This window comes from Theropithecus gelada, chromosome 17, assembly GCF_003255815.1.
Source record: "Theropithecus gelada isolate Dixy chromosome 17, Tgel_1.0, whole genome shotgun sequence".
NCBI lineage: Eukaryota > Metazoa > Chordata > Mammalia > Primates > Cercopithecidae > Theropithecus > Theropithecus gelada.
Genome location: NC_037685.1, coordinates 11,962,056 through 11,988,847, shown reverse-complemented (window position 1 = coordinate 11,988,847; position 26,792 = coordinate 11,962,056). Strand labels below are relative to the sequence as shown.

Below are 26,792 nucleotides of genomic sequence, written 5' to 3'. Positions count from 1 at the left end.
TTATAGCTGAGTAAACTGAAGTTTAGAGAGCTCATGTACCTAGCTCTCAAGTCACACAGTCTAAGAGGACCATAATTTGAATCCAGTTATTTCTTACTCCAAAGCCAGGGCTTTTTACATCATGCCACACTATTCTCATGAAAAACGGGATTGGAAATTATTATTTTTTATTATTCATATAGAATGTGAGTAGGGAGTCGTGAAAGCCATAAAGTTTTAATAACCTTATCTACTGAATATTGGATAGAAATGCTCAGTACTTATACTTGCTATACCAGTACTCAATCTAGTCTTTTGCATGGTGATGTTGTCACAGGATCCTTGGGGTGTCGCTTTGTCAGCTGGAAACCTTTGTGGCCAGTGGCGCCTTTGTCCGAGTTATGCTCAGGCCCACTGGGCTTTTTCCACCCACTCGGCCTCACAGACTGTACTCGGCTTATGCTCTACCAGCCGGGATCCCACACCTGCCGAGGGCAAGCCAAGTGCAGAGCAGCAAGGGGTGCGTGAGCAAGTGAGTGAGTGCGGGGTTCAACCACTGCGCACAGCCGGGCACACAGGCTGTAGTGGGGTAGGCAGCTCCAGGCGCTGGCTCCAGGCTCCCTGTGAGGCTGTGAACGGACAGGCATACTGAAAGTTGCTTCCACTGCTGGCACCGGGGAATGCAGTAGTGCCCGGAAGCCTGGAGATGCCAGGAACTGCAGAGCCCCAAACAGGTGTCAGAGCCCTTGCTCAGGGAGCTCCTAGGTCTGGGCTCCCCAAAGGGCTGCAGCTCTTCTCTCCTTCCCACTTCTCGTCTTATTGCAATGTGGTAAGTGAGGGGCGTGTTTCAGCCCTGTTTGTGTTACGGCTCTTTCAGTCCCACCATTAAGCAGGTCCCAAGTTCTTGTCCTGTGTCCAGGAAGAATGAGGTACAGAGACAACTGGAGCATGAGTAAGGCAAAGAGGTGCTTTATTGAGCGGTAGTACAGCTCTCAGGAGATCCAGAGTGGGTAGCTCCTATCTGCAAGCAGGCCATCCCAATGTCTGCTCAGCTCCTGACTGAGAGGAGACCCACAGTTGGTAGCTCCTCTCTGAAGTCCAGACGTCTGCCAGAGCCCGAGGTTTTTGTGGGCTTCAGTGGGGAGGAAGTACATAGGTGACAATAGGTAGGCCGGGGGAAAAAAGTACCGTAAGTTGTCACTCTGTTCTGTGAAACTGGTGGCACAGCTCCCATGCTCCAGGCCACTCCTGGCTTGAGGTGGGGCTTCACCGGGGACACACTCCTTTCTGTCCAGGAACCTGCCTGCCTCCTGCCACCATCAACCAGCTGTAACCCGGCGCCTGGGCTGGAGTGCCAAAGGGCACCTGCAGGCCTGCACCAAGCCGCCGTCATCCCCCACTTTGGCTGGTCTTCCTCCCGTGCTTGTCGGTGTCCAAAGTCTGGAGGACGCCGAGGTGGCAGAGGGCTGGGGTGTCAGCACTGCCCCAAGAGCGGGCACACCTGCAACAGTTCCCAGGCTTGGCCTCAACTTTGCCCCGAAATCACAGTGGGCGCTGGGAGTAGGGAGAGGCCAGGCAGCCGGAACAGGCCTTTCTGAGCCTGCAGGGGAAGAGGGCTCCCTAGGCTGACGAGAGCGAAGGAATGCCTGGGTCCGCAGTTGCGGCTGGGCCGCTGCAGCAGCGCCTGGGAGGGCTCCTGCCTCTCCAACTCGAAGGGGTCTGGGTTTCTGCCTGTTTCTGGCTCCTGCCAGCTCAGTGGAGCATGCAGCCCTGGCCGTGCCTGCCCCACTGCAGCTGGCATCTTTACAGCAGTTGCTCCAGATAGGCCACTGCTGCCATCAATATTAACAACAAATTTAAAAATTTAAAAATGTCAACCATTAGAGATTTGTCAGTAAAACAGTTTATAAGCCAGAAATAAAACAGTTTCTTGTTGGAGTACAGGTAACTCTTATTGAAAAGAAAATAAACTACTTTTGTGGGTTATTATATAAGCAGAAGTACATTCTAAAGTAGCTGTCAAAAAATGACATATTGTTATTTTCTGATGCCATCCTGATTGCAACAACCTTCAAAAATAATCTATTCTCAAACTGAAACATGAAAAATTAATGTTAAAGATAGAATAAAATTCTCAAACTATATTAAACATTTATATATTTTTCATTTCTAAATGATCTAAATATTTTAGTCAGTAAATCACCACAAACTGGTTTCAATGTTCATTTCTCAAATATAGCCTCATTATTCTATATGTTATTTTGGCAGCAGAATTACAAGTAGATCACATTTACAGGACTAATGAATCACGAATGCTCAATTGGTAGATGGAGACGCATCAGTCCCTGACATTTCCTTTCTTGCAACAATGGACATTAGAAATGAAAACAAGACACACGGAATGAAATAAAACCTAGAACAAGCTAACATCAGGGCTTGTGAAAGGAGGTATGATTAGAGGGTACTATGTTAAGGCATGTTGAAGTATGATTAGAGGGTACTATGTGAAGTGCTATGTTAAGGCATAAACAAAATTCTATGGCCACAAAGAGGAGTTGGTTATTCTTTACTGGAGTAAGAGAGGTAGGTGAATAAAGTGAAACACTTTTAAAAAGTGACATGTAAGTTGGGCCTTGAAGGACAAATAGGTAAAGCAATTCAGAAAGAGAAAACAGAAATGAACTGGGGAATGGACCAGAAGAAGCTAAGGCTTCTACCAATAGGTCCTCTCACGGGTGTTTGTGGGTAACATTTCTGTGTAATCCCAATCTCCTTATCAAGTACCACACCTTCCATATCCAGTCCATAACCTGCATTCTTTAGCAAAAAGCAGCATAATTCCTTATAACAAATACTTCCTCTAATATTACCAATTCACAGGTTTCATATGAAGTCTGAGAGAGATAAACTGAATGTATTCTTCCACTGACAATAATAGCAATAGCATACTGTTTACCATGTGCCAGAAGCCGTTCTAAGCACTTTACATATCATAACTCATTTAACTGTCACAACGATCCCACAAAGCAGTTGTATCATTACCTCCATTTTACAAATGATAAGACTAAAACACAAAGAGGTTAAGTTTTAGCTTAAAGTCACACAAGAAGTATGCTACGGAGCCCAAATGTGCACCCAAACAATTTGGCTCCAGAGTCTGTGGTGTGAATCATACTACGCTGCCTCTTAAAATTTCCTTTGCTTCACAGATGTTTTCTCCTTGAGAAATTCTGACACTATTAGATTTATATCACATGACCACCTCAAGGCACCAATAGATGTGAAATCAAAATAAGCCTTGAAAGAATTGTGAATATATTATACATTAGCTTTTATGGCCCACAGTATGTAACATGCTCTTTAAAAAATAAACTGTTTGATAAAAAGCTAGATGTATTCCTTCCACAGGTAAGACAGTAACTTTCATATAACTAATAAATAATCCATTTCTAAATGTTAAATGCATTAGAAAATATAACAGAAATACAATTATGGAACAAATTACAGGAATTCAAATGTTCTTCAAAAGAGAAACTTGAAAAATTGATAGAAGCTATCTGCAGCGTGTACAAGCTAATGAAGTTCAAGTTTTAGAAGTCCAAACCAAGTGTATAATCAAATGTAATTATAACAAAGAAAATGTTTCAAAATACAAAAATCTGAATATATCATCCTTAAAATACCTGTATAAAGTTAACATTAGATTCCAACACTGTGTTTTTCATCATTCTTTCATGTTGTTTCCTAGCAACTCTATGTATCTCCCATATTCACATACGTATTTCTCCCATCCACCCTATGTTGTTTTGGAGACATACTGAAAGACTGAAGAAAAGAAATCTTAATACTGTGTGAAATGCAAAGGGAAAGTGAGGATCCTACTTTTATAACTAGAGTGTTCAAATAATGTATTTTTCAACCTGGAGCACTTTTTAGAATAAAAGAGGGTGCTACTAAAAATTATGCCAGAACAGGCATAAATCAGTACTTTCATAGACAAACCAAGAGATATGGTTAATTAAATTGTAACATTCAAATGAGAAACTTAAAGAGTTAAGTTCTTAATCATTTACTTAAAGGTTTTAATATTCTAATAAAATAGACATAGTTCATACACAATATAGTGCCATTTGTACAGCAGATAATTTAATATACAGAAGTTTATTCAACAGTAGCTCACAACTGAAACTTGAAAACCTCATTATAAAACATTCATAACAACAGGGTAGAATGTATTTTCCTACTACTAGATGATAAATTTCACAGTACCAATAGGCTAAATCTATATTTATATCTGAAAAGTGGTAAGAAAAATGTCACGAGAAAAACTTTAGGAATCTTTGAAATTCGAACAGTATCAAATCAAAGTTTGGCAATGCGAGGAGTACGTCTCAGCCTGAATAAACATCCCTAATGCCTCAGAACTTAAAATTTACCAAACATAAATAGTGAAAAAACAAAAACAAACAAACAAAAAACCATGGCTGTCAGAAGAGCTCAGTAGGTGTAACTAAGCAATCTGAACTCTTCCTTCTGTCTTCATGTAAAAATATTTTTGGCTAATAGAAGTAAATATATTTTTCTAGTTAGAACAACAAAGGATTAAAATAGGCTGTTTTATATGACAGGCTTATTTATAGGAAAAGTGTTTGAATTTACTGTCTCTATCTCCAGTGTCTTCCTGGACACAACATAAAACTGCTCATTTCCATATCTGATGCCTTTGATTTTAAGATGGCATAAAATAGAAGGGTTGCATGTACATTATGTTGTTTCTATTCAATGACTGGTAGTTTTACCTTTATCATAGATGACTGAAAAGTTAATAAGTAGGACATAAAAATGAAATAAGCAAAGTGGAAATCTTATTTAATAAAATTTCTTGGGAGAAGCTACACATTTTAAGAGTAGAAACTTTTTGAGATCATTGTTGACTCAAAATGCTACACTTTCCTATCCTTTTATTATAGTTGGTGCCTTGGTTTAAAAGTTTGTGTCCTCCAAAACTCAAGTTGAAATTTAACTGGCATTCTAACAGTATTAAGAGGTAGGACCTGATAATGGTGATTAGGCCATGAGAGTAGGACTGGTGCCATTATAAAAGGGTGGGTTTGGCTCCCCCAGCTCTATCTCCCACCTTCTTGCCTTATGCCATGTGATAATGTAGTGAGAAAGCTCTTGCCAGATGCCAGCACGTAGATATTGCACTTACCAGCCTCCAGACCTGTGAGCCAATAAACTTCTGTTCACTATAAATTACCCAGTCTCAGGTATCCTGTTATAGCAGCATAAAATGGACTGAAGACAGTTGGTGCTCAAGCAGATTTCTGTTTGTTTGTTTCTAGCTATGAAAACTTAGGCACAAAGTAAACACCAAATCCAAATTATGGTTGAAAAATTATAAAAAAATTTAAGTACAAAAATGCAAAATATTTGCTTAAATCCATTAATGTGCTAAGGTTTACAAAGTAGCTGACAGGATAAAAGGTAACCAGAATGAATCTGGTAGATGGTTAACTGAGTGACTACTATATAATCTGTCACTACACTCAGTCCTGATCAAATCCATTATAAACCTTTGAATAGGTTTTCATCTACAGCCACCTAATTTCTAAAAAGTAGTACCAATTCATTCTTTCATTCAATAAATATTATGTATACTGAGCATTTACTGCATACCAGGCACTGGTACTTGGGAGTCCAGGACTGAACGATACATGAAAACTCCTACTCTCATGGAGATCACATTGTAGTAGGAAAAAAACTGCAAAGTAAATGACTATGTAGTATTTTGATAGATTGTAAGCGCTTTAAGGAAAAACAAAGCAAAGACAACATAGAACAAAGTCAGAAAAGACCACAAGAACAGGTGTATCATCAGGAGTAGATGGTTAAGTAGTGGAAACTGTGAATACAAAGGACCTGAGGTAGGAGCACGCCTACAGGTAAAAGAACAGGAGGCCAGCATGACTATGCGAGTAACCAGAAGAAAGTCCTAAATGAAGATAGGGTAACTGAATACTGATCAGGTAGTATCACAGGCCAATGTAATCATTTAAAGTTTTACTAAGTTTAATGATGGGGAGTCTTTTTATTTGAGTAGAGGAGTGATCCAACTTGACTTATCATTTAACAAGAACTGTGCTAAGAGACTGAAGAAGGCAAGGAAGAAAGCTGGGGACCGCTTAAGAGGCTACTGCAGTAATTTTTAGGCAAGAGATAATGGTGACTTGAACCAAGGTAATATGCATGAGATAGATATCATAAATCCAAAAGGATTTGCTAATAAACAGAATATGGAATGTGAAAAAAGATGACTTCAGGTTTTTGGTCTGGGCAAGTGGAAGAATAGAGCTGTCTTTAATTGAGCTGGGTGAGACTGAAGGTGGAGCAGAATTAGGAGGTAGAATGGAACAGAAATTTGCTTCTGAACATATTAGGATGCATATTATTAATAGATAATCAAGTGGAAATGCCATGGAGGCAGCTGCAAAAGTTGTCAAGAAGATGAGGAGGAATCAACAAAGAGAATGAGTAGGTACAGCTAATGAGGAAGAGAAAAATTTATAGTGTGTGACACTATGGAAGCTAAAGAATGTGTTCCCAGGAGTAGGGAGTGATCAACTGTGTTACATACTGCTAGTAAGGTCAAGAACAGTAAGAACAGAATATGACTACTGGATTTAGGCAACATGAAGATCTTAGGGGCTTTGGTAAAAACATCTTTGTTGGAGTAGTATTTGGGAGCGGGGCAAAGGCTTGATAGTGGATATGAACAGACACTTCTCAAAAGAAGACATTTATGTGGCCAACAAACATGAAAAAAAGCTCATCATCACTGATCATTAGAGAAATGCAAATCAAAACCACAATGATATCATCTCACGCCAGTCAGAATGGTGATCATTAAAAAATCAAGAAACCATAGATGCTGGTGAGAAGCAGGAATGCTTCCACACTGTTGGTGGGAATGTAAATTAGTTCAGCCATTGTGGAAAACAGTGTAGCAATTCCTCAAGGATCTACAACAAGAAATACCACTTGACCCAGCAATCCCATTACTAGGAGTATACTAAAAGGAATATAAGTCACTCTACTATAAAAAGACACATGGACACGTATATTTATTGCAGCACTATTTACAATAGCAAAGGCATGGAACCAATCCAAATGCCCATCAATGATAGACTGGATAACGAAAATGTGGTACATATACACCATGGAATACTATGCAGCCATAAAAAGGAATGAGATCATGTCCTTTGCAGAGACATGGATATGAAGCTAGAAACCATCATCCTCAGCAAACTAATACAGGAACAGAAAACCAAACACTACATATTCTCACTCATAAATGGGAGTTGAACAATGAGAACACACAGACACAGGGAGGGGAACACCACACACTGGGGCCAATTGGGGGTTAGGCGGCAAGGGGAGGGAAAGCATTAGGACAAATAGCTAATGCATGTGGGGCTTAAAACCTAGATGACCCACTGATAGGTGTGGCAAACTACCATGGCACCTGTATACCTATGCAACAAGCCTACACATTCTGCACTTGTGTCACAGAACTTAAAGTAAAATAAACTTAAAAAAGAAAAGAAAAATAAAGGCCTCTTTGCCAACTTCAAAAATTATAAATGCTTGTCTGAGAATGGTGGCTCACACCTGTAATCCTAGCACTTTGGGAGGCTGAGGTTGGGGGGAGGATCACCTGAGCTCAGGAGTTCAAGACTCAGCCTGGGCAAAACAGTAAGACTTCGTGTGCGTGTGTGTGTGTGTGTGTGTATGTATGTATATGTGTGTGTGTGTATGTGTATACATAAAATTATAAACGCTTTTATAAAGTTCTAATGATCCATACTCAGCCCTCAAGCATGGAATATGGTTTACAAATTCTCTTAAAAGACAGAGTTTCTTCACTGTTCTCAGCAAACTAACACAGGAACAGAAAACCACAACACTGCATGTTCTCACTCATAAGTGGGAGCCAGACAATGAGAACACATGGAAACAGGGAGGGAAACATCACACACTGGGGCCTGTCAGGGGGTGAAGGGCTAGGGGAGGGAGAGCATTAGGAGAAATACCTAATGTAGATGATGGGTTAATGGGTGCAGCAAACCACCACGGCATGTGTATACCTATGTAACAAACCTGCATGTTCTGCACATGTATTTTGGAACCTTAAATATAATAATAAAAAAGACAGAATTTCTATTTTAAGTAAATTACGTTCAAAAATTATAGTTCTGATGGGAAATCTTTGATCAGTTTACATAGCCCTAACCAGTTAAATGGGAGTGTGCACTGCATTGCAGTCAAATGTATCTAGTTTTTACTAACAAAACATTTGTAATAATCACAGAAAAGTCACAGTTGATGTCTCAATTTCCTTACTTGTAAAATAGGGATATTAATACCTAAACTTCATAAAATGTGTTTGATTCTTTTCTACAATGTATGTGAAGTGTTGAGTACAATGCTTGATGCATAAGTACTCAATAAATAATAGCTATGGTTAGTATGCTACCTAAATATGAAAATGTAAATTAAAATGTAATGTTCATTTAAAGGTTGATAATTACAGCAATGTTTCCTCAAATTTTTTATTGTATAAAATGAAAGTGATACTATTTTTAATGGCATCCTAGTGAAAACACAGAAGACTGTTGGAGGGCCTTCAGCAGCTTAGGGTTCCTTCTACTACTGTGAGGGCTAAGGGGAGTGAAATCTGGGGCACAGCAGAGAAACATCTCTAGTAAAAAGCTGTGTGATCTCAGATAAGCACTTTTGAGCTTGGTCAGGGCTGCCACATCTGTAAAAGATCAGAAATTAGGCCAGGCGCGGTAGCTTATGCCTGTAATCCCAGCACTTTGGGAGGCTGTGGGAGGCTGAGGTGGGTGAACTCCCGAGGTCAGGAGTTCCAGACCAGCCTGACCAACATGGCGAAATCCTGTCTCTACTAAAAGTACAAAAATTAGCTGGGCGTAGTGGCGCATGTCTGTAATCCCAGTTACTTGGGAGGCTGAGGCAGGAGAATCACTTGATCCCGGAAGGCAGAGGTTGCAATGAGCCGAGATCGTGCCATTGCACTCCAGCCTGGACGACAAGAGTGAAACTCTGTCTCAAAAAGTCTGCAATCTGGAGCTAATGGCCATGCCTTATCACCAATCACTCCGAGACTACTGAGGTAGAAAAGCTGGAGTCATTCCTGGGGTTCACTTCTTGTCAATCACCAGATCTTGCCAATTCTCCTACCTATTCTTTACATTCAACCGTCTTTCTCTTTCTATTTCTCATTTTCATCACCTAAACTGTGCAACAGCCTCCTACGTGATCTCCCTGCTTCTAGGCTTTCTTCAACTATAATCCACCCCGCATTGCAACCGTAGTCATAAAAAATGAGTAAGTCATGTTTCCGTCCTACTATAAAACCTCTGGACATTCTCCACTGACACCAGAACCTTTAAAATCTGGCCCAATCTTACTTTACCAGCCTCTCCCACCACACAACGAACTACACCACAAAGGTAAATCTAAATTCCTATGCAACCTGAACTTACCTTGCTTCATATCTGGAACCCTACAGAGCTTGAAAATTTTAAGTATTATTAACCAAGTAGTGAACACATGTTGTAAACATCTACAGGAGTAAAGAATATAGTTAACAATAAAAGATAACTACTAATAAAAATTAATTTAAAATATTTGAGAAGATGCTGAGAGAGTTGTCTGCAGAGCCATATACTTCAAGAATTATCTAACTGAAAAGACAAAGTAATTATTTAAATTTTTCCGTAGAAGAACTTAAAACATTATAGAGCTATCTGGTAAGATATGAACAAAAGAGGTTTGTTTATGTGCTCAAGCACTAATGAGGACATACACCTTTAAAATGATGAATGGAACCTCTGAACAATAGTTAAATTCACCATTGTAATATGTTACATATACTCAAAGAACCTTTGTAAATAGATTCAAGATTCAAAGTTGTTTAATATCACTCTAAGATTCTACACAAATTTCAAGTTTATATCATTAAAGTTTCTTCTTGAGTACTTTTGGAAGATAAATTGTGGTCAAGATGGTTTTTATTGATATGGCAGGAAAATAAAATCACTAAAGCAATACTAATTGTTGCACTTAAAAACATCTTTTCAATCTCTTTTTCTCTACTGCCTACCCCTTTTCAAACAATTGTAAAGCTATTTCAGTTTCCAGAGTCCGTACTGCACTGAGCATAATGAATGCCTCTAATCTTATCTTTTTTATAGCACCACTCACAATAGCTCTTTCTGTGTTTACAGTAACAAGACCACCTTAAATAAAAGTAGTTTTACTTTATGGAAAAACTTTATCAGCTGAATTTATCTCCCTTTACCTTATTATCTCATAACCTAATTAGGAAACATAAGCTAGCCATCTTATGCAGAAATTTAGACAGAAAAGAATGGCATGTAGACCCTCTACGTCTATATCATGTCATTTAAGAAAACTTGTTAAATGCTATGGAGATAAACACTTAAGAATATATATTTTGTATTAGTATCTTCTAATGATAAATAATCCCATAATATTATCAGTTGACTTTTATATAATGGTGATTTTCCTTAAATTGTCAACATAATAGATAAAAACATTTTCTTCAAGTATTCTACATAGGCACAAGGTACCAAAATAACTCATTTATGTCTATAATTTATAATGTACTTTTTGCATATATTATCTCATTTAGAAGTATTATTAGTAGTTATTATTATTTTTTGAGACAGGGTCTCACTTCAGTTGCCCAGGCTGGAGTGCAAATGGCATGATCTTGGCTCAGTGCAACCTTGACCTCCCAGGCTCAGGTGATCCTCCCACCTCAACCTCCTTAGTAGGACTACAGGCCTGTGCCACCATGCCTGGCTAATTTTTTTGTATTTTCACTAGAGATGGGGTTCTGCCATTTTGCCCAGCCTGGTCTCAAACTCCTGGACTCAAGCAATCCATCTGCCTGAGCCTCCCAAAGTGTTGGTGTTACAGGTGTTAGCCACCACGCCTGGCCTATTAGCTCATTTTATAAAAGAAGAAATTAAACTTCAGGAATATTAAGTGACTTATCCATTGAGCTAATAAGTGGTAGAATCAGGATCAAGTTCAGTCTTTTGATCCAAATCTCTTTCGTAATACACTCCCACTCATGGAATAATGTCTTATTTCCAAATGCATAAGAGGGTCCATAACATTTCTGTCACATAATACCTACTAAGCAATAAGTTATTAATATAATACATCTCAGCACTGTAGTAGTACCTTTCATTCATTTCCCACAGCTCCAAAGTGGAATTTTAGGTAACTAGAATATACAGAAAAGACAAAGAGCCTAATTCACAAACTGGACCAAAGCATTCATACATATTATAATTTCAGCTACAGTATGTTTGATATATCTAAATATCCAAGTTCCCTCTTGGTTTATAATTGCCCTTTTCTTAGTCTTTATATCTTCTACTCTCTTTCTTTTCTCTCAATACTTTAACTTCAAGAACTACTGGAATGACTACAGGTCAGATACCAAGATTGGATAGAGTAAGTTCCATGTGCCTTTTCCATATTAAAAAATAGAAAAGAAAAAGTATTCTTTTAACATCCTCTGATGTATAGAAAGAAAATTAAAATACATTTCACTAATCATCATTTCAGTTTCTTTAGAAAATGTTTATTGGGGCTGGGCATGGTGGCTCACGCCTGTAATCACAGCACTTTGGGAGGCCGAGGCAGGCAGACTACCTGAGATTAGGCATTTGAGACCAGCCTGGCCAACACAGGCTGGATGTTGGATGGATGAAACCCCATCCATACTAAAAATATGAAAATTAGCCGGGCGTGGTGGTGTGCACTTGTGATCCCAGCTACTCAGGAGGCTGAGACAGGAGAATCTCTTGAACCCAGGAGGCGAAGTTTGCAGTGAGCTGAGATCACATCACTGTACTCCAGCCTGGGTGACAAAGCAAGACTCCGTCAAAAAAAAAAAAAAAAAAAAAAAAAAGTTTATTGGGGGAGAGATAAGGAGACCAAATATAAATATGCAAGTGTAAGTACTTCATCCATTTCAACTCATTGTAACAGCACACTTTGATAAAATACCAGTAATTAACATAATCATACATCTCAGGCCAAAGCAAAAGATTAATTTACCTAAACACACACACACAACCCTAAATGTGTAAACTTATGAATTTCATGTTTTATAACAGGAAATATTAAAATTCGTTCTTTAGCCATTTTAAGTTCAACGATTTCAAAAGAAATAAATTACAATTTATTTTTTACTGTGTGGAAGATTAGTATGATACAAGCTCTAACTACAGTTAAATCTCCCGTAATGAAGAAACTATGATCCCCAAAGATTCAGTAACATAAAACAAAGGGTTGGATTACTGTGAGATTAAAACGATAAAGGCAAGCCTGTACAACTAGCTAGTTAGGTGTCTTGGGCAATTCAAATTCATCTGGGCTCAGGCTGCAATTTGGCACCACCTGGTGGCAACTGTCCACTCTAGCCTCAGTGTACATCCGATCAGTTCTGAGTCCTGTGGCTGGCTGGGGCATCCACAGGGCAGTCCCAATCCCAGGAATCGCCTGGTTAGGTAGTGTCCATTCTGATGTGGATAGGGGGCCAGAAGAACACTGGAGACAAGGACATCTGCTTTCAGTTTTCCTACTTCCAGAAACGGCTCTGTTGGTTGTTTCCCCACACAGCCTTACCAACCTACCCCTACCAACCACATTTATGTTACAATGGGATAAACTTTAAAGATTTTTTTTTAAAGAACAGCAAAAACCTAAAAAAATTAGGAAATTTTCAAGAAGATTACATACCAAAGTTTATATGGCTATGTGGATTGCTTAGGAATAACAATAGAAAGTTCCCATACATTTTAAAGTTATTGTATCAGTCAACAAAAGCCTATTAAATCCACAACAGAATTGAACCACAGAACCAACAGTACTTATTTGTAAAATAGAAATAATACTATCTATATCACAGGCCTCTCTAATCGCCAGATCTTTCTCTTGAGGTTTAGATTCTTCTACAGTCAACTCTTTTATTTGTATATCCCACAGACACTTCAAGTGAAACAACTAAATTGATCATGTTTTCCTATTAAAGCTTTGTATTTTCTAGTGTTTTAAAAACTGTATCACTACCTATGCAGCTGTTTAATTCAGAAACCTCGCTGACATCCTTAATGAGTTCTCATCCCACCAATCCTATCTAGTCACTGAGTCCTGTTGGCTCTATCTCCTAGATAATTCAACTTGGCCCATTTCTCTCATCTTTACTGCTACTAATCCAGTTCCATTATCACCTTTCATCTGGATAATGGAAATAACCTCTAAAAGTAGAGCCTCTCTAACAGGCTTATGCCATTCCAATCTATTCTCTACATTACAGTGATCTCTGGATATAAAATCAGATCATTTCATGCCTCTTCTTAAAATCTTTTAATTGTTCTCCATAGGTCTTACATAATGGTCCAAATGCATTCTTTGGGCCCATTTGCTGCTTCTCTTTCATCTCTTTTAACTCCCTGCCTCTCAGGCTATCCTTCAGCCATACCGAATTAATTTGTTCAAAAAGCTTAATTTTATCCTACTTTCCGGCTTTTATATATGCTATATATTGATTCTCCCAATTCCCTTTCCTTCCTTAATTCATAGTGTTAAAGCAAACTAAATATGGCCTTAAGAAAGATTCTGTACTTCTATATTTGAGTCTTTATTGATGAACTGCAATCTAACTTAATAGGCAGACAAGATAGAAAACCTAACTTGGGGGTATGTTCCTGGAACAACAGCTGAATCTTGGCCAACCCCAGCAGCCATACTTCAACCATTCATACACTGCTGAGTGTTCAAATAAGTTAAACATCAACCTATAACCAATCCAGCTGTTTCTGTATCTCACTTCTGATTTCTGTATGTCACTTTACTTTTTTTGTCTACAAATTTGTTGTGACCACGAGGCACCCCTGGAGTCTCTCTGAATCTGCTGTGATTCTGGAGGCTGCCTGATTTGCAAATCATTCATTGCTCAATTAAACTTTAAATTTAATGTGTCTGAAGTTTTACTTTTAATAGTAGTTTCAGTCAAAAGGGGCAGTTCTTCATTTGTGAAGTCTTCCCCAATTCCTTCCAATACTAGGTTAGATACACAGATGGTCTCATCTTTTATCCTATCATTTTGTCCACCATCATCATAACTTAGGATAATTGTTTCTCTATTTGTCTTTACCCTCCATTAGACTACCAGCTTTGTGAAGACAAAGGTCACCACTATCTATGATGTCTAGCATTTAGCTGGCATATGGTAGGTTTCAATAAATATTTGCAAAATACATTAATTTGTCGCTCTGGAAATTACATCAGGGTGCAAATGTAAAACTTTCCAACATAAAGCTTAGCATATAATAGGTAAATACCTCTTCTTTTAGTCTGCATTTTGAACTCTAAGAGCAAGTAAATCACAAGGTACAGGATCCTCCTTTCTAATGTAGGGCTGGGATGAAGTAAAATTTTGCCAAAGATAAAGAATGTCTTTGGAATTCTCTCTCCAATCTCTTAATAACTCTGCTGCCCTAAGCATGTACATTCATAAAACTGTCATACTTTTGTTATGAACATGAAGGGACAACTAAGTGCAAAAGCAAATGAATCTTAAAATCATAAGGTTACGTGAAGAAGCCACAAAAAATATATATGTATACAGCATAATTCCATTTATATAAGATACTAATATAATATGAAAAACTAAACTATATTGTGTGGAGATGTTTATTTACTGGAAACACAGATAATAAAAGTATAAGGAGAAGCAAGGAAGTTATTAGCATAACAGAATAGCAGTTATGGAAGAAAGGAGTTAAGCAGAAAGAGTCTCAAGGACATTTCTGTAGTGCTGCATTATTCTCCTTCTTTATAATTATTTATTTAATGAACATTAGGAAATTTTCTCCGAACATCTTTTATTTTATACACATACATACAAACATATATGGTCAAAAAACAGAACAATCATAACATAGTAACTAAAGTAAAAAATAATGCTATTTAAAGAGTGGTCCAATATTTCTTTGAGCTACTTGGAACAATTATTTTCTCAGGATTCAACATATGAAGGCTACCTTAGGACTTCAAAAGCCTTATTCACAGAAAAGACTATGGTGCTCCTACTAGTAATTCGACATTCAAATATTAAAATATAAACTAAGTGTAAACAAATGCAGAAGTGTTATTTTTTCCAAGATAAAAAATGTTATTTTAAAAATTAATATGTCAAAACATTTTTTAAGAACATGTATACTTTCTCCTGGTATGCGTACGTATTTGCTGGTGCCTAAAGCATATTTTTAGTTTGTCTACTGCTAAGATAGTACTGAATGATCACTTAGAATTTTCATATTTTGAAATTCTTTGCTATTTTCATTGAAAATATAATCCTAGATTATAAATGACATAATTATTTTAAAGCTCAAATAAGAGAAGAACAAGAAAAAACAGAAGAGTATAATCACAAAGTATTTGTTGAATGCACAAATGAATGATTTATTTTGCATTCAGTGAAGTTCATGTTAATTTCCTTTGGCATATACTTCTAATGCAGACTTTCAAAAAAGATCAAACAGGTAGAAAAGATCTATGCAAGCCAAATTTATGAGGAAAATAATAATCTGATTTTCAGGAAAGTCATTTTTATGACTTTCTACTAAGTCATATTTAGCAAAAATCCTAAAAAAGTTCTGTCATAAACTGTATATCTACTCTCTTATCATCACAAACATTTTTACCCAAGAACAAAGAAACCCAAGAACAAAATCATACCCCTCAGAGGCAATAGCATAAACATCTCTACCAACCTGCTACATTAAATAACAATTTAACAGTAATTTAAAAAATATCTTTGCTAATTTATTACCAAAGGATGATTCTACATATATAGTTTTTATAGTAGTAGCCAACTTATAAATACTATAATACAGCAGCTTTTTTCTCTGGAATTGAGGGGTGGACGTACCAAATTTTCTGCTACTATATTCCTAGTAGAAATGACATGTTACAATGCTATTACAGATTAAGTCTGATTTAAAGCCTTGCCGACAACAATCAAAATATCATATAAGCAAATCAGTGCTGATAAACTAGTATCACAAGTCAATTTCAAAATAATTTTCTTATTAAAATATAAACTTTCAAAAACCACTCTATAACAATGCATAAAAATATCTGCCACTGAAATAAATAGTATTTATTTTTCCCGAATTCTGCCAATCACTAACCAGGTGAGCCTAATATTTACTGATCTAAAAGTAACTGCATGAATGAAAGTGATATTACTTCAGGATTACCTAATATGACATCTTTCACAGCCAGCAGCTAAATGAGGCATGTGTATATTTCAAATAACTATTCTAGTTTTAAAAAGTTTCCAGGAGAAATTGTTGGTATAATACAGGAAGAACTGGTATCTCAGTACTCTTTACTTTTCATCTGTCTTCAATCTGAACTGAAGCAAATGCAAAAAGAGAAGTCACTAGTGTAAAAAAAAGACATAACAGGAGGCCGAGCACGGTGGCTCATGCCTGTAATCCCAGCACTTTGGGAGGCCGAGGCAGGTGGATCATGAGGCCAGGAGATCGAGACCATCCTGACTAACACAGTGAAACCCCATCTCTACTAAAAATACAAAAAATAGCCGGGTGTACTGGCAGGCGCCTGTAGTCCCAGCTACTCAGGAGACTGAGGCAGGAGAATGGTGTGAACCCAGGAGGCGGAGCTTGCAGTGAGCCGAGATCACACCACTGCACTCCAGTGCAGTGAGACTCCATCTTAAAAAAAAAAAAAAAAAGACATAACAGGAATAACAGAGCAAAAACGTTAGTCTAGTAAATCTTGTTCTAAGACTTTACAACTTTCACGTTCTCATTATATTTAGATTTCTATTTATGACAAGTTTTCTTTAATGTATTCAAAAAGACATTATATAATAGAAATAGCATTTAATTTCAATAAAGCTTCTGTAACCTCCCAAGATAAATAAGATACCACACAAGCATTTTGTTTTTTACCTGTTTTCTCGTTCATACATTTCCCTAGAGGCATTTCGAAGTTGATCAATTTCTTGGTTGGTTTTCAATCTGATTTGTTCTAGTTCATCATGTAGTTTATTTTCATATTCTGTTTTATAATGGTCTCTGAAGGAGACAAAAGGAACAACCATAAATTTTCTTTTGAAACAAATAGGCTTTTGTACTCTATATAAGATTTTAATACCTTTCATCGAGTATGCTCTATAAACTATGTTACCTGAAAAACTTAACTATTATGTATAAAATTTTATAATTCCTAAAAATACTGTTCCTAACTAGTATGATCTAAGATTTCAACCTGTTAAACATTATTTTCCAAAAGACTTAATTACTATATGAAAACTTAGTAATTCATGTGGGATAACTATTCATCTTCCAAAACACTTTTCTAGTAGTTTTAATGCATATGGTTGAAGCTTATTTTAAAATTGAGAATGTCCTTCATTTAAAAATAAGAATCTGGTAGGATGATGTTGAGAGATGAATAATATTACAAAAATATAAAAATGAAATGACTCTGAGTCTATGAATCCTTTGCTTCCAAGCATGACAACCACAGCCACACCAGGATCTTTTAGCCAAGTCAAAGTATTATACAGGGTATGAAAAACTACTACAGGCTAGGAAAAAATTATGAATCTGTGAACTCTTTAAAAGTAAAATTTACCTTTACCTTTAAGGTAAAATTTGTTGTGTTTTAGTATTTTTTCTTTTTTTCTTAAAGAGATAATGCCTTGCTCTGTAACTCAGGATGAAGTACAGTGGCGCATTAATCATGTAACCCTGATCTCCTGGGCTCAAGCCATCTTCCTGCCCCAGCCTCCCGAGTAAGCAGGACTACAGGTGCTTGACATTGTGCCTTGCTAATTTAAAAACTTTTTTTATAGAGACAGGATTTTCTATGTTGCCCAGGCTGGTCTCAAACTTCTGGCCTCGAGCAATCCTCTGGCCTTGGCCTCACAAAGTGCTGGGATTACAGGTGTGAGCCGCTGCACCCAGCATATTTGTTTTTGGTATGTTGATAAGAATAATTCAAGGGTTATAAAAGTTATTAGTATTAAGGTACTTTAGTAACTTCTACACATCTAGTAGAAGAAAGAAGGCAGGACCAAAACATAGGGAGTCTCATTGAAGGGCATATAAGTTAAAACAGAATGTGATACTACCTCCTCATAATTCTTTTACATTTCACATAGGAAATCATTAGCATACTGAGATTTTCTTCCAAAATATACTTCTATAGAGATACTTTCATACTTTCCTTTAAAACATACTTCCATAGAGATATTAGTCATAGGAATTTAAAAAATTATGTCACAAATAAAAAAAGTCATAGCATATATTTATCTATCTAAAAGAAATAGGCTTTTGGTATTGCTGAAAAAAGCCACAGTGTCTTTTAAAAAACCAACTAGAAAGGAATATCATATAAGAAAATAAAATAGACAGATAAAACCCCCATCTCCCTGGGACAGAGCACCTGGGGAAAGGGGTGCCTGTGGGTGCAGCTTCAGCAGACTTAAATGTCCCTGCCCAACAGTTTCTGAAGAGAGCAGTGGATGTCCCGGCACAGCGTTCAAGCTCGCTAAGGGTCAGACTGCCTCCTCAAGTGGGTCCCTGATCCCCATGTATCCCAACTGGGAGACACCTCCCAGTAGGGGCCAGCAGACACCTCATACAGGAGAGCTCTGGTTGGCATCTGGCAGGTGCCCCTCTGGGAAGAAGCTTCCAGAGGAAAGATCAGGCAACAATCTTTGCTGTTCTGCAGCCTCTGCTGGTGATACCCAGGCAAACAGGGTTGGCAGTGGACCTTCAGCAAACTCCAGCAGGTCAGCAGCAAAGGGGCCTGTCAGAAGGAAAATTAACAGAAAGGAATAGCACGTCTACTCAAAGACACTCAAAGACCCATCTGAAGGTTACCAACATCAAAGACTAATGGTAGATAAATCCACAAAGATGGGGAGACACCAGTGCAAAAAGGCCGAAAGTTCAAAAAACCAGAATGCCTCTTTTCCTCCAAAGGATAACAACTCATCGCTAACAGGGGAACAAAACTGGACAGTGAATGAGTTTCATGAATTGACAGAAGTAGGCTTCAGAAGGTGGGTAATAAGAAACTCCTCCGAGCTAAAGGAGCATGTTCTAACCCAATGCAAGGAAGCTAAGGACCTTGAAAAAAAGGATAGACAAATTGCTAACTAGAATAACCAGTGTAGAGAAGAACATAAATAACCTGATGGAGCTGAAAAACACAGCATGAGAACTTCATGAAGCACACACAAGTTTCAATAGCCAAATCGATCAAGTGGAAGAAAGGATATCAGTGACTGAAGATCAACTTAATGAAATAAGAAGAGAAGACAAAATTAGAGACAAAATAATAAAAAGGAATGAACAAAGCCTCCAAGAAATACGAGACTACTTGAAAAGCCCAAATCTACGTTTGATTGGTGTACCCGAAAGTGATGGGGAGAATGGAACCAAGTTGGAAAACACTTCAGGATATTATCCAAGGGAACTTCCCCAACCTAGCAAGACAGGCCAACACTCAAATCTAGGAAATACAGAGAACATCACAAAGATATTCCTTGAGAAGAGCAACCCCAAGATACACAAAGATACTCCTTGAGAAGAGCAGCCCCAACACACATAATTGTCAGATTCACCAAGGTTGAAATGAAGGAAAAAATGTTAAGAGCAGCCAGAGAGAAAGGTCGGGTTACCCACAAAGGGAAGGAAGCCCATCAGACTAACAGTGGATCTCTCTGCAGAAACCCTACAAGCCAGAAGAGAGTGGGGGCCAATATTCAGCATTTTTAAAGAAAAGAATTTTCAGCCCAGAATTTCATATCCAGCCAAACTAAGCTTTGTAAGGGAAGGAGAAATAAAATCCTTTACAGACAAGCAAATCCTGAGAGATGCTGTCACCACCAGGCCTGCCTTATAAGAGCTCCTGGAGGAAGCACTAAACATGGAAAGGAACAACTGGTACCAACCACTGCAAAAACATAACCAAATTGTAAAGACCATCAACACTATGAAGAAACTGCATCAACTAACGGGCAATACAACCAGCTAGCATCATGACAGGATCAAATTCACACATAACAATATTAACCTTAAACGTAAACAGGCTAAATGCCCCAATTAAAAGACACAGACTGGCAAATTGGATAAAGAGTCAAGACCTATGAGTATGCTGTATTCAGGAGACACATCTCACGTGCAAAGACACATAAAGGCTCAAAATAAAGGGATGGAGGAATATTTACCAAGCAAATGGAAAGCAGGGGAAAAAAAAAAAAAAAAAAAAGCAGGAATTGCCATTCTAATCTCTGATAAAACAGGCTCTAAACCAACAAAGATCAAAAGAGACAAAGAAGGGCATTACATAATAGTAAAGAGATCAACGCAGCTAGAAGAGCTAACTATCCTAAATATATATGCACCCAATACAGGAGCACCCAGATTCATAAAGGAAGTTCTTAGAGACCTACAAACAGACCTAGATTCCCACACAACAATGGTGGGAGACTTTAACACCCCACCATCAATATTAGACTGATCAATGAGACAGAAAATTAACAAGGATATTCAGGACTTGAACTCAGATCTGGACCAAGCAGACCTAATAGACATCTACAGAACTCTCCACCCCAAATCAACAGAATATACATTCTTCTCAGCACCACATCATACTTAACTCTAAAATTGACCACATAATTGGAAGTAAAACACTCCCCAGCAATGCAAAAGAATGGAAATCATAACAAACTGTCTCTCAGACCACAGTGGAATCAAACTAGAACTCAGGATTAAGAAACTCACTCAAAAGCGTACAACTACATGGAAACTGAACAATCTGCTCCTGAATGACTACTGGGTAAACAACAAAATGAAGGCAAAAATAAAGATGTTCTTTAAAACCAATGAGAACGAAGACACAATGTACCAGAATCTCTGGGCCACATGTAAAGCAGTGTGTAGAGGGAAATTTATAGCACTAAATGCCCACAAGAGAAGGCAGGAAAGATCTAAAATTGACACCCTAACATCAAAATTAAAAGGACTAGAGAAGCAAGAGCAAACAAATTCAAAATCTAGCAGAAGACAAGAAATAACTAAGATCAGAGCAGAACTGAAGGAGATAGAGACACAAAAAACCCTTCAAAAAATCAATGAATCCAGGAGCTGTTTTTTTTGTAAAGACCAACAAAATAGACCGCTAGCTAGACTAATAAAGAAGAAAGGAGAGAAGAACCAAACGGACACAATAAAAAATGAAAAAGGGGAGATCACCACTGATACCACAGAAATAAAAACTACCATCAGAGAATACTATAAACACCACTATGCAAATAAACTAGAAAATCTAAAAGAAATGGATAAATTCCTGGACACATACACCCTCCCAAGTCTAAACCAGGAAGAAGTTGAATCCCTGAATAAACTAATAACAAGTTCCGAAATTGAGGCAGTAATAGCCTACCAACCGAAAAAAAAAAAAAAAAACAAAAACCAGGATGACACGGATTCCCAGACGAATTCTACCAGAGGTACAAGGAGGAGCTGGTACCATTCCTTCTGAAACTATTCCAAACAACAGAAAAAGAGGGAATCCTCCCCAACTCATTTTATGAGGCCAGCATCATCCTGATACCAAAACCTGGCAGAGACACAACAAAAAAAGAAAATTTCAGGCTAATATCCCTGATGAACATCGATGCAAAAATCCTCAATAAAATAATGGCAAACCAAATCCAGCAGCATATCAAAAATCTTATCCACCACGATCAAGTTGGCTTCATACCTGGGATGCAAGGCTGGTTCAACATACACAAATCAATAAACGTAATCCATCACATAAACAGAACCAATCACAAAAACCACGATTATCTCAATAGACGCAGAAAAGGCCTTTGACAAAATTTACCACCCCTTCATGCTAAAAACTCTCAATAAACTGGGTATCGATGGAATGTATCTCAAAATAATAAGAGCTATTTATGACAAACCTACAGCCAGTATCATATCGAATGGGCAAAAACTGGAAGCATTCCCTTTGAAAACTGGCACGAGACAAGGATGCCCTCTCTCACCCCTCCTATTCAACACAGTATTGGAAGTTCTGGCCAGGGCAATCAGGAAAGAGAAAGAAATAAAGGGTATTCAACTAGGAAGAGAGAAAGTCAAATTGTCTCTGTTTGCAGATGACACAATTGTATATTTGGAAAACCCCATCGTCTCAGTCTAAAATCTATTTATGCTAATAAGCAACTTCAGCAAAGTCTCAGGATACAAAATTAATGTGCAAAAATCACAAGCATTCCTATGCACCAATAACAGACCGCGAGCCAAATCATGAGTAAATTCCCATTCACAATTGCTACTAAGAGAATAAAATACCTAGGAATACAACTTACAAGGGATGTGAAGGACCTTTTCAAGGAGAACTACAAACCACTGCCCAAAGAAATACGAGGGGACATAAACAAATGGAAAAACATTCCATGCTCATGGATGGGAAGAATCAATATTGTGAAAATGGCCATAACGCCCAAATTTATACATTCAATGCTATCCCCATCAAGCTACCAATGACTTTCTCTGCAGAATTGGGAAAAACTACTTTAAAGTTCATATGGAACCAAAAAAGAGCCCACATAGCCAAGACAATTCTGGGCAAGAAGAACAGAGCTGGAGGCATCACGTTACCTGACTTCAAACTACACTACAAGGCTACAGTAACAAAAACAGCATGGTACTGGTACCAAAACAGATCTATAGACCAATGGAACAGAACAAAGGCCTCAAAAATAACACCACACATCCATAACCATCTGATCTTTGACAAATTTGACACAAACAAGCAATGGGGAAAAGTTTCCCTATTTAATAAATGTTGTTGGGAAAACTGGCTAGCCATATGCAGAAAACTGAAACTGACCCCTTCCTCACACCTTAAACAAAAATCAACTCAAGATGAATCAAAGACTTAAACATAAGACTTAGGATTATAAAAATCCTACAAGAAAACCTGGGCAATACCATTCAGGATGTAGGCATGGGCGAAGACTTCATGTCTAAAACACCAAAAGCAACGGCCCCAAAAGCCAAAATTGATAAATGGGATCTAATTAAACTAAAGAGCTTCTGCACAGCGAAAGAAACTATCATCAGAGTGAACAGGCAAACTCCAGAACGGGAGAAAATTCTTGCAATCTATCCATCTGACAAAGGGCTAATATCCTGAATCTACAAAGAACTTAAATAAATTTACAAGAAAAAAACAATCTCATCAAAAAGTGGGCAAAGGATATAGACACTTCTCAAAAGAAAACATTTACGTAGCCAACAGACATATGAACAAATGCTCATCATCACTGATCATTAATGAAATGCAAATGAAAACCACAATGAGATACCATCTCACGCCAGTTAGAATGGCAATCATTAAAAAGTCGGGAAACAGAGATGCTGGAGAGCATGTGGAGAAACAGGAATGCTTTTACAGTGTTGGTGGGAGCGTAAATTAGTTCAACCATTGTGGAAGACAGTGTGGCAATTCCTCAAGGATCTAGAACTAGAACTATCATTTGACCCAGCGATCCCATTACTGGGTATATGTCCAAAGGATTATAAATCATTCTACTATAAAGACACATGCACACGTACGTTTATTGCAGCACTGTTCACAATAGCAAAGACTTGGAACTGACGCAAATGTCCTTCAATAATAGACTGGATAAAGAAAATATGGCACATATACACCATGGAATACTATACAGCCATAAAAAAGGATGAGTTCATGTGTTTTGTAGGGACATGGACGAAGCTGGAAAACATCATTCTCAGCAAACTATCACAAGAACAGAAAACCAAACACTGTCTTGTTCTCACTCATAAGTGGGAGTCGATCAATGAGAACACATGGACACAGGGAGGGGAACATCACACACTGGGGCCTGTCGGGGAGTGGGGGGCTAGGGGAGGGATAACATTAGGAGAAATACCTAACGTAGGTGACGGGTGGATGGGTGCAGCAAACCACCATGACACGTGTATACCTATGTAACAAAACTGCACATTTTGCACATGCACCCCAGAACGTAAAGTATAATTAAAAAAGAAAAAAAGCAAACATATCTCACTTCATTTTTTAAATTCTTCTGCATTATTTGCAATCCAAATTATCCTAACAGATACATCAGCTTGTTACTATATTCAAGAAACGTGCCTAAAACCAAATGACAAAGTTTTAAAATAAAGGCACATGGGAAAATTACACCACGTAAATATATGCAAACAGGAAGCAGAAATGTCAAAATCAAAAAATAAAATAAAATAAAATAAAATAAAATTAGGTCTTATCTTAATATTGTCCTATAGACCTTAAAAAAAAAATCACTAATCTTCCCCAAAGCCAAGAGCTCCCTCAAAGAAAATGTGTTAACTGATATCTATTTATGTGGGAAATAATGTAAATCTTGCCTGGATGCTATGTATTTTTCATACATCTCTTCTCTAGCCTTTTTGGTTTCTTCAAGTTGAGTTTGAAGTCTTTCAAGGCGATCCTCTTCGTGAGCACAGCGAACACTAAGCTCCATATTTTGGCGATTGAGATATTCTTTATCCTTTTGTAGTAGAGTAACAGTCTGCTGTAACGTGGCTACCTACATACATGTAGAAACAAAAAGTATCCAGAGTGATACCATCTTACTTTTCAATGTTGACTGTATTAATTTCTTTCCTTCATGTTTTCATTCCATGAAAATTTTCCTTTTAAAAAGGGCTAATTCTTGGCATGCAACTTTTTAAAAATATAAAAATAGCTACTAAAAATCTCTTTTTGGGGCTGGGCATGGTTGCTCATGCCTGTAATCCCAGCACTTTGGGAGGCCAAGGCAGGTAGATCATTTGAGGTCAGGAGTTCGAGACCAGCCTGCCCAACATGATGAAACCCTGTCTCTACTAAAAATGCAAAAATTAGCAGGGCATCGTGGCACATGCCTGCAATCCCAGCTACTCAGGAGGCTGAGGCAGGAGAATCGTTTGAACCTGGGAGGCAGGGGTTGCAGTGAGCCTCTTAAGATCACACCACTGTACTACAGCCTGGCCAACAGGGTAAGACTCCTGTCTCAAAAAAAAAAAAAAAAGTAAAAGTTAAAAAATAAAAAAAAAGTCTCTTTTTGGGAGGAACTACATAACAAAAAAAATGTCTCTGCCTCAAATCTACTCCAGGCTATTTTTTTCACTAATACTATACAATTCAATATAAGTGACTCTATTCATAAGCTTACCTCTTTTGATAATTCACTTCGTTCTTTTGTTTGAATTATGTGAGAGGCTTCAAGTATTTCATGTTTTCTCCTAAGCTCAATTACTTCCTGCTCAAGTGCATCACGTTCACTATTAAAAAATTCCAACAGACATGTAAATTTTACATCCCCTTTTACAGTGAACACTTTAAAAGGGTTGACTATGCATGAGGATGCTGAATAGAGACACTAGCAATGGGGCTTGAGTGTAATTCCATGAACTATAAAGTATCTACTTTTCAGATTTAGAAGGGACTCTGTTTCAGACCTTATTCAAATACATAAAAATCAATTTATTACCTTTAAGGAATAAATATATAAACTACATAATAATAAAACTTACTAACATACATTTGGTATTTTTTCATTAGTCATCTTCAATCTTATCTTGAGGTCAAAACTTTTAAAGAATGTATACATGGCTCTAGGCTTTCAGTTCAGTTAAGGTAAAAAAACACAACTTATCATTCCGATTGCATAGTAGATACGTAGGCAGGCATTATTGTGACTATTTCATTCACAAACTGTTTATGATTACCTAAATTTTAATTTCCATTTTAAGACAAGTTCCCCAGTTCCCCAAAAAAGTTATACCAAGAATTGGACTAAAACCTACAACAGACATTTTTAAAAATGAGCAGAGAAATCGATTTACTAACTCTTAACTACTTCCCTGCAGTCAGAAGTAGTGCCTTTGCACTTTATTTCACTGACCCACCTGGTATTTCCAAAGAGAGGGCTGTTAGGAATTGTTTTCCTTTGCATCAGCTTTTCAAAAACATTTAGAAAGCTTTTTTTACCTCTAGTTAACAAAATATTATATTTATTGAAGAAAAGCTGAGCAAAGCACAAAATAACAATCACATACAAACCCAGTAAGTAAAGATGACTATCAGTATTTCTATTCTGATACATATTACTACAAGTATTTCGTGCTTTTTTATTTTTAGAATGTTTAGATTATTTTTAATTTAAAAAATTAAAATTTCATTTTGTGCTTTTACATGCAATTTTTTAAAAAAACATTTTTTATACTTTTTTTTTTTTTAATGAGATGGGGGTCTCACTGTTGTCACCCAGACTGGACTGGAACTACTGCACTCAAGTGATCCTCCTGCCTCAGCCTGCCAGATAGCCAGGACTACAGGTTCATGCCACCATGTGCCTGACTAATTTAATTTTTTTGTTTTTGTTTTTGGAAAGACGGTCTTGCTGTCTTGCCATGGCTAGTCTTAAAATCCTGGGCTCAAGTGACCCTCCTGCCTGCGCTTCTGAAAGCACTAGGATTATAGACATGACACGCTGTACTCAGCCTGGTTCTTTTTAATACTTTTACTTACCAATCATTAATACTATT

At 37.5% G+C, this 26,792-nt stretch overlaps 1 protein-coding gene across 1 annotated transcript in view; it reads right to left on the bottom strand.

Annotated features, from left to right (window-relative positions):
- Positions 1–26,792, bottom strand: part of PIBF1 (progesterone immunomodulatory binding factor 1) — a 238,480-nt gene that overhangs the window by 164,710 nt on the left and 46,978 nt on the right. The window contains exons 7-9 of the mRNA XM_025363989.1: positions 25,418–25,526; positions 24,609–24,790; positions 17,097–17,222 (exon numbers count right to left, since the gene is read on the bottom strand). Of these exons, the coding sequence (XP_025219774.1) occupies positions 17,097–17,222; positions 24,609–24,790; positions 25,418–25,526 (417 nt within the window). The remainder of the gene's footprint in view (positions 1–17,096; positions 17,223–24,608; positions 24,791–25,417; positions 25,527–26,792) is intronic.